General features: G+C 38.4%; 1 protein-coding gene across 1 annotated transcript; it reads left to right on the top strand.

Annotated features, from left to right (window-relative positions):
* The first annotated feature begins 1,228 nt into the window (after window positions 1-1,228).
* LOC117991951 (protein D2-like) lies at window positions 1,229-6,605 on the top strand. The gene is made up of 4 exons (XM_034979590.2): window positions 1,229-1,347; window positions 2,008-2,128; window positions 4,278-4,488; window positions 6,115-6,605. Exons 1-4 carry the CDS (start codon window positions 1,288-1,290, stop codon window positions 6,257-6,259), a joined length of 537 nt encoding a protein of 178 aa, XP_034835481.2. The 5' UTR covers window positions 1,229-1,287; the 3' UTR covers window positions 6,260-6,605.
* Window positions 6,606-8,629: the final 2,024 nt, after the last annotated feature.

Raw genomic sequence — 8,629 nt, 5'->3', positions numbered from 1 at the left:
GAATAATTAAATTAACCTTCTTATTTATCACAATAGACCTTAATTAGCTTAATTGAATGGTTACGAAAATAAAGTACTTGATTATATAAAATGTGGGTTAAAATAAATATATATTGGTTGATATTTTTAATTATTAAGTTACCTTAAAGAAGGTAACCTGTGTGCTGAAAAATTCTCTTGGTATTGAGTAAGTTAATTTTCATACAATATATCTAAATATACAAAAAGGAAAAGTTTACTGACTGACTGACTGAACTATCAACGCACAGCTCAGACTATTGGATGGATCAGGCTGAAAGGCATGCAGATAGTTATTTTGACGTAGGCATCAGCTAAGAAAGGATTTTTGAAAATTCAACCCCTAAGGGGGTAAAGTAGGTGACATTTATGTAGTCCACGCAAAAAAGGCCCGAGAGTAACCTGGTCAAAATTATAAAGTTCAAATTTTATAAATTTTGATTCCTGTTATAAAAAAAATTATAGCTAACAATAAAATGAAGCAGTGATAATGATAGTGAATGATAATGAAGCAGTGATAATGATAGTGAATGATAATGAAGCAGTGGGGAACTAACATTTCGGAGTTATGTGCGTTTTAAGCAATTAAATATCCCGCTTAGCAGTGAAAGAAAACGTCGTGAGGAAACCTGAGAATGCCTGCGAGTTGTCCATAATGTTATGCCAATCCACACTTGGTCAGCGTAATGGACTATGGCCACAATACAAGAGTACGCATATACAAGGCCTTGCATGAAAACAAAATCGTAAAATGTTGGTGGGGGACAGGGGAGAATGCTTTGTTGTGATTGGTGGGCTCAAAAGTCACGTAATCAAGACAATGTGCGGAATGAGGGTAGGTACCGAACGGGCGTAGGCCAACTTTTTGGAATGGAATAGTTAAGTCTTATCGCACAAGTAAAGGAATAAATCTTAAAACCGTGGATTTGTGGTTACATCAGACAAATAAATTAAAATGTGTTAATTGAACAATTAATTAGTATTTTCAATTTTCAAAGTAAGATAACTATAGCAAGTGGAGTATCATATGAAAGGGCTTTACCTGTATATTGTATCAGTTTTTTTTATGCATTATAGTTTTTGATTTGATTTATCGTACAAAATGTCCGAGTGCGGAACCCTCGGTGCGTGAGTCTGATTAGCACTTGGTCGGTTTTTTTTTTAGATTGGAGAAGGCCGATCTCAATCATAATGCGGTTGTCAGGATCAATTCTTCTATTCATTGCAATCTGTACTGCAGGCGAAAAGTTTTCTAGAATAGAGAAACAGATGAATAGTTACTTTTTGACGCCGTTTGTCTTGAAAAATGCTCCATCAACCAAACTTTCAGTGAGTATTTCTAACAAGACACTTTAAAAAGCATTTGACATCTCCATCTATCTCTATATTATACAGGAATATTTTTTTGGTTTTGCACAAATTTTTTTTGGTGGTCCTGTATCGTTAATAGAACACATTTCTATTCATAATTTTGTACCTTTTTTGAAATATTTTTTTTACCTTACAATAAGCAAATCATGGTCATACTATTCGTAAACAAAGCACGCTATAAGCACGCTAGCTGACTCTGACGTTTTCCCTTAAAAAAAGTACCTTCGCAGTAGTCGCATCTTAGACGATATTAAAGCGCGCAGAGGTCAACGGCCGCCGCGCGCGTCATCGGGTGTGAGTGCGTGTATTTTGATCAACAGCTGAAGATAACGTTTGTAGGATGACCCTAATGATCTGTTCAAAAGTGGATATCTTTGGTAAATGATAACTTTGGTATTCTTAAGTAAAAATAAATAAAAATATGTGTTAATTAAATTTCGTTTCTATACAACATAAAAAAATGTGCAAAACCAAAAAAATCTTCCGGTATAAAAATGAATCGCTGAATGTGTTGTTGCTCTGATGTGTGTGTGAATGTGTGATTTCTCTTTGCTCCATACTAAAACACACACTGCTTTACTGCGGGGCAATTCTTGGTAATGTGCTTATGTTTTCCAGGTGAGATTTTCTTCAGAAGAAGTGGACTTAGGTAACAAGATACCAGCCTACTCCGCCTCTATCCCGCCATACATACACTATCCTGCAGAACCGGGTGAACTGTACACTATCATAATGGTCGGTAAGTAAGAAAATATGCTCTGCAGCCTCGAGGGGTATTGCTTTGCGCGAAAGCACAGCTATAGGTTGACCATTATGAACGTTCGAACTGGGTGAGAGAGTTCCGCAAAAGTCACTATGGATGCCAACTTTATACCGACTGTTTCCCCTCGTTCTTCATAACCTGTTATCGACTATCGAGAAATCCTTTTTCTTATTGTTGCACACAACACTAGAGCATCATATTCCGATTCTATAAGGCCTGTAAGTGCGAGTGAGAGGTCTGATAAAAAAATATTTGTGACCCAGTTCGCACGTTTGTAATGGCCCAACTATAGTATGGAAAAGTGTATAATATCTTGGTAGAAGCACTTCGGCTGCACGTCAAAACTTACCGCATTGCTAGACAAAGCAATGCTTTGCAAGCCTTGCGCCAGAGCAACAGAGTGCGTCATTGAGGCATGCCACGGGACAGCATGCTACATTAATTTAAAATGTACCCAGAATCGTCGGTAGCATGCTGATTAATATTTCCATAATATGTAGCATGCCGCATTGTCGCAAGAAATAAAGACCCTCAAGCGTTTCGTGCGTGTATATAAAAAAAATCGACGCCACAAGAATGGAAACGAGTCCCGCATCTTTCAGTACGGTGGTAAAAGGCGAAAGAGATATGAGTTCGAAATGAAGAGAGAATGACGGCTGGTATCCTAATCCTAATAACATTATAAATGTGAAAGTGTGGATGTTTGGATGTTTGGATGTTTATTACTCAATCACACAAAAACGGCTGAACAGATTTGGATGAAATTTGGAATGGAGATAGATTATAGCTTGGATTGACACATAGGCTACTTTTTATCCCAGAAAAACAAAGAGTTCCAGCGGGATTTTGAAAAACGTAAATTCACGCGAACGAGGTCGTGGGCATCAGCTAGTTAAAATATAAACTACTAGCTGATCCCCGCGGCTTCGCCCGCGTAGATTTAGGTTTTTAAAGATCCCGTATAGCCTATGTCACTCAGGAATAATGTAGCTTTCTACTGGTGAAAGAGTTTTTAAAATCGGTTCAGTAGTTCTAAAGATTACCCCCTACAAACAAACTTAACGACATTACCTCTTTATATAATAATATACAACGGGCCGTGCAGCAGAAATCGTAATATTTTAATTTCGCCATAACTTCAAAACCAAACGTCCAATTTTAATCATTCAAAGACCAAATATTATCTCCATAAACTGTTCTTAGTGATGAAATCATTTATTTTGATAAGGATTAATAGCATGAGTAAAATAAACGCGTTTAAATGTAGTCCAAAAAAAATTCAAGATTTTTAAATAAAAAAATGGTTGCTGTGCCTCACTCGACATAGATGGGTATAGTGTGTCGCGGACTTTTTTGTAGATATTTATAAGATCTACAATTAATTAGAACATTTTATGGTTCTATCTTTTATAGTTTAGGCAGCGTACGCAAAATAAGTAACTTTTCTGGTTGATTTTTTACACCTTGTGTCCGAAAAACCCAAATATCTTACGGAACCCTATTTTTTTTCCAAAATAAAATATAGCCTATGTTACTCGTGGATAATGTAGCTTTCGAATGGTGAAAGAATTTTTAAAATCGGTCCAGTAGTTTTTGAGCCTATTCAGTACAAACAAACAAACAAACAAACAAAGTTTTCCTCTTTATAATATTAGTGTAGATGATATTATGGCGGTGTTTGCGTCGATGTTTAAGCCGGTATTCGTTTTTGAACCTAAGAAAGCACTATCGAAGCAGGTGCGTTCCACTTTCCTGTTATGAGTATATAACATACTTACTTACATATATACTTACTTATATACATACTCAGTCTGTGTAAATCTTCATGCAATATGACTGTCATTAGTCTTTGGTAGAAAATCATCTTGTCATTATTATAAATTATTGTAACTAACTCTGGATGAATTCTGCTCTAATAAATTAAGTCTTAACTATTCAATCAAGTAGTTTCATATTCTTTAGATAATATAATATATTACGCTACGAGCCATAACAGCAGATTATACACTTCCATATAACCATTTGTCTCATTTTGTAGTTTTAGTGATTTAGTATTTTTCAAAACGCAATATAGCGTGCAAAACTATTTAAAATTAACTTATTTAAAAAAAAAATCTTGTTTTAGATGTTGACACGCCCTGCGCAGGAGCACCCGTGGACGCTCAATTCGTCCACGCCATAATAGTCAACATCCAAAGCAACAACTTGGCTAAAGGCGACTATCTGACTTGTTACTACCCAGTCACACCATATCCGGGGTCCGGGTACCATAGATACGTGATCGTCCTCTACAAGCAAACTAAGAAAATCGATGTTACTACACCAGAAATGCAAAAGTAAGTCTCATAGGCTAACCAGGGCTTTTAGTGGGGCAGGCTTTTAGCGTAGAGATAGCTTGCATTCCAGTAACATCGCTACAAACCACCCTCATTCCACCCTCATTTTTCTACAACCGCACCGCGCGCCACCGTAAGGAATTTCACCCTCACCACCTGGGTGTCTGGTGCACTTCGACCGTCCGCTGTGCCAGATCCTTCTTTCAACGCACATGCAAACTGTGGAACCAACTCCCATCGGCGGTGTTCCCACTAGATTACAACATGGGGTTATTCAAGGGGCGGTGGACCAAAAAATTCCTAAAAGGCCGGCAACGCATCGGCGGTTCCTCTGGTGATGCAAATATTCATGGGCGGCGGTAATCACTTAACATAAGGTGACCCACCTGCTCGTTTGCTCGCTATCTCTATAAAAAAAAACAAAGAAAATCGATGTTACAACACCAGAAATGCAAAAGTAAGTCTCTTAGGCTAACCACGGCTTTTAGTAGGGCAGGCTTTAAGCGTAGAGATAGCTTGCATTCCAGTGGCCTCTCTACAAACAAAGAAAAATCGATGTTACTACACCAGAAATGCAAAACTAAGTCTCTTAGGCTAACCACGGCTTTTAGTAGGGCAGGCTTTTAGCGTAGAGATAGCTTGCATTCCAGTGGCCTCTCTACAAACAAAGAAAAATCGATGTTACTACACCAGAAATGCAAAAGTAAGTCTCTTAGGCTAACCACGGCTTTTAGTAGGGTAGGCTTTAAGCGTAGAGATAGCTTGCATTCCAGTGGCCTCTCTACAAACAAAGAAAAATCGATGTTACTACACCAGAAATGCAAAACTAAGTCTCTTAGGCTAACCACGGCTTTTAGTAGGGCAGGCTTTTAGCGTAGAGATAGCTTGCATTCCAGTGGCCTCTCTACAAACAAAGAAAAATCGATGTTACTACACCAGAAATGCAAAAGTAAGTCTCTTAGGCTAACTAGGGCTTTTAGTTGGGCAAACTTTTTAGCACAGAGATAGCTTGCATTCCAGTGACCTCTCTACAAACAAAAAAAATCGATGTTACAACACCAGAAATGCAAAAGTAAGTCTCTTAGTTCACATGTTCTCAACATTTTAACCAGGGCTTTTAGTAGGGCTGGCTTTAAGTACAGAGATAGCTTGCATTTCAGTACCCTCCTCTACAAACTAACCCGTGGGAACTCCTTGATTTTCCGGGATAAAAGTAGCTCATGTCACTCTCAACTTTAATTAAAAAGAATCACGTTGATCCCACGTTGCCCCGTTGTGACGTGTTTTTTTTTATTTTTTAAACAAACCAACAAGCTAACACAATAATGTTCGTATGTGTACGGAAGCGGTGTGCAGGCTCGACCGTACCAAAGAGAGATCTCCCATCGAGCGGTTGGTTGTGTTCGGTAGCGCCAGCTGGGCCGACGGTTGTATCTTGAAATTTCTATGTATAGTCCAGATTGCAGAAAACTCCGTTAGTACGAGGATTGTCGGCGGTACAATTGTTCGGGACTACATCATGAAATGTTATCGATTGAACAGTGCCATCTAGTTGAATCTGTGGCAACCGCCACACATGTATAATATAATATGGGTAGTGATTAATTTTCTTTTCTTTTTGTACAGCAGACACAAGAACCTCACCAATTTCAGCATGAACGACTTTGCATCGAGGTATGGACTCGGAGAATGTATCGCCGCCAACTTCTTCCTGTCGCAAACGGTCGAGTGCGACAATGACCAATATACTTACAAGCAATGCGCGTTGTAAATGATTGTGACGAAAAAGTTTTGAACCAGTAAAATAACACAATAAAAAAGAATCTTTAGTTCTACCCTAACGGCGATCCGAGTCCGAGAAAGTACGTTCCTTTTTGCCACTATAATAACTAATACTAAAAATTGCAAAATGGCCGCCGTGAAAATAAAAAAAAATAAAAAAGTGTTATTTCTTGTACGATGGTACGAAACTCTTCGTGTGCGAGCCCGACTCGCACTTGACTGATTTTATTTTACCTTTTGACCTTATTGAAAAATAATCTTCAGCAATTTTGCATTAAAGTCGTTTTTACATTGATTCTGATTTAATTATTTGGTAATAGCATTTGTTAGAATTTTCTACCTGTAGGGCAATTTCGTAAAACCTGCATCAATCATTATTACAATCTCAATTGTTATGATTGGCTGAATTATCAGAGGTGACTGCGATCGTGACATTGTAGCTGTCATTCTACCGCAATTGCGCAGCTGGTCTCTTTGTAGTGTAATTTTTTCTTAACCTGACGAACTTTCAGATGAGTGATTTCGCGAAAGGAATTCAGACTAGGGGACCCGGTCGGCCGGCAATTTTTACGTCTCCGAATTGTCGGTCTGCGATTTTAATCAAACTTAATAAAAGAAAAGTGTTTATGACAAATACCTAATAAAATAATATAGTTTTAAGTAAAAATAAATGTTTTGGGTTTGCTTTTATAATTATGTATGTATATAATTTTGTATAATTACCCAATATCTCATGGGAATCAAAAGCATCATCATCATGATGAACCGATAACCGGCTCACTACAGAGCACGGGTCTCCTCTTAGTATGAGAAGGCTGTGGCCCATGTTTCGTCATAGTCCACCATAAGTTTTCTAGTTCCATAGATAGTCATAATCCAAACAAAGACATACTTATGCACGCATAAATCATAAACAAGTCGGGTAAAAGGTTTGCTAGGCGAGCTGGGATTTGCCCAAATTGACAACCCAAGTCCAAGAGAGAAAGACACCCAAGTGTGCCCAATTTGGTTCAGTTGGGGCATACTCGAGGCAGAACCTTTTTCAGTGTTACTTCCCAGGTTATATAATAGATGGCGCTGTAATAAAAATAAAAACCTTCGATTACAAGTTACAACGTCGTAACCAAAGTGTACAAGATTTCTAACGGCCAGTTATATTATAATCTATCAGTAATCTGTAGATAAGTTACTTAGCATCATTGTTCCTATTTGTCAAAAAAACATTAGATTTTTAAGAAAATATAACACCGTAGTATCTTAGTAACTTATCGCCAGATTACAAAATATAAATGATTGATTATATGCGACTCATAATACTTATTATGTAAGTATGTATATCTGAATGATATTTAGGTACTTATTTATCAAGTTTTTGACCCAGCGCAGAATCTGCACGTTGATATGTCAGTCAGTCAGTCAGCAATATGCACGTATAGATTAGGCATGTAGTGTAATTCGGTATCAAAATTTTATTAGTTTCTCGGACGGTACCTATCGTTAAACGTAAGTTATCGATACCAAAAAAGGGTTCAAAAACCGCAAACTTCGTAGAGAAAGCATCTAAAGTAGACTCTATTCAGTCATAATGACCGTCGTCGGTGCCCTTTACGCTAAAAGCCCTGAGTAGTTTCGGCCCTTACAACCCTCGTAAACGATGTAGAAAAGTCAATTTTTTCAAAAACATTGAAGCATTCCAGATAAGGTTTGGCTAGAAAATGGGCAGAGTACCTCCTTAGTACGTAGGAATCATCATCATCATCAACCAATAGACGTCCACTGCTGGACATAGGTTTCTTTTAGGAACTTCCACACGCCACGGTCTTGCGCCGCCTGGATCCAGCGGCTCCCTGCGACTCGTCTGATGTCGTCCGTCCGTACGTAGGAATAGGTAAGTATAATCACTATAGATTCAGGCGGCGCAAGACCGTGGCGTATGGAAGTCCCTACAGTTAACCTATGTCCAGCAATGGACGTCTATCGGTTGATGATGATGATGATCATTATAGAAAACTATTCTTCTTCATCAACAGACAGACGAAAACTGGTCTCTTTAAGGGACTTCCACATGGCATGGTCGCCTGAATCCAGCGACTTTCTGCGACTCTTTTGGATTTCGTCTGCTCAGCTACTGTCTGTCTGTCTGTCTGCTAGCCTTTCACGGCCCATCCATTCAACCGAATTTGACGAAATTTGGTACAGAGGTAGCTTGCAACCCGGGGAAGGACATAGGCTATTTTTATCCCGGAAAATTTAATCGTTTCTACAGGATTTTTAAGAACCTAATTCCACGCGTACGAAGTCGCGGGCATCAGCTAGTTCTGTATGTATACACAGATAAGTATTGAAAGTAGTGCGTCAC

Source organism: Maniola hyperantus, chromosome 20 (assembly GCF_902806685.2).
Source record: "Maniola hyperantus chromosome 20, iAphHyp1.2, whole genome shotgun sequence".
Classification (NCBI taxonomy): Eukaryota; Metazoa; Arthropoda; class Insecta; order Lepidoptera; family Nymphalidae; genus Maniola; species Maniola hyperantus.
The sequence above is the reverse complement of the archived record's forward strand: the minus strand, read 5'-3'. Positions and strand labels throughout refer to the sequence as shown.

Coding starts and splice junctions, on each gene's coding strand:
- LOC117991951 (XM_034979590.2), top strand. CDS start 1,288: ATGAATAGTTACTTTTTGACGCCGTTTGTCTTGAAAAATGCTCCATCA. Junction 1,348..2,007: donor CTCCATCAACCAAACTTTCA/GTGAGTATTTCT, acceptor TATGTTTTCCAG/GTGAGATTTTCTTCAGAAGA. Junction 4,489..6,114: donor ACTACACCAGAAATGCAAAA/GTAAGTCTCATA, acceptor CTTTTTGTACAG/CAGACACAAGAACCTCACCA.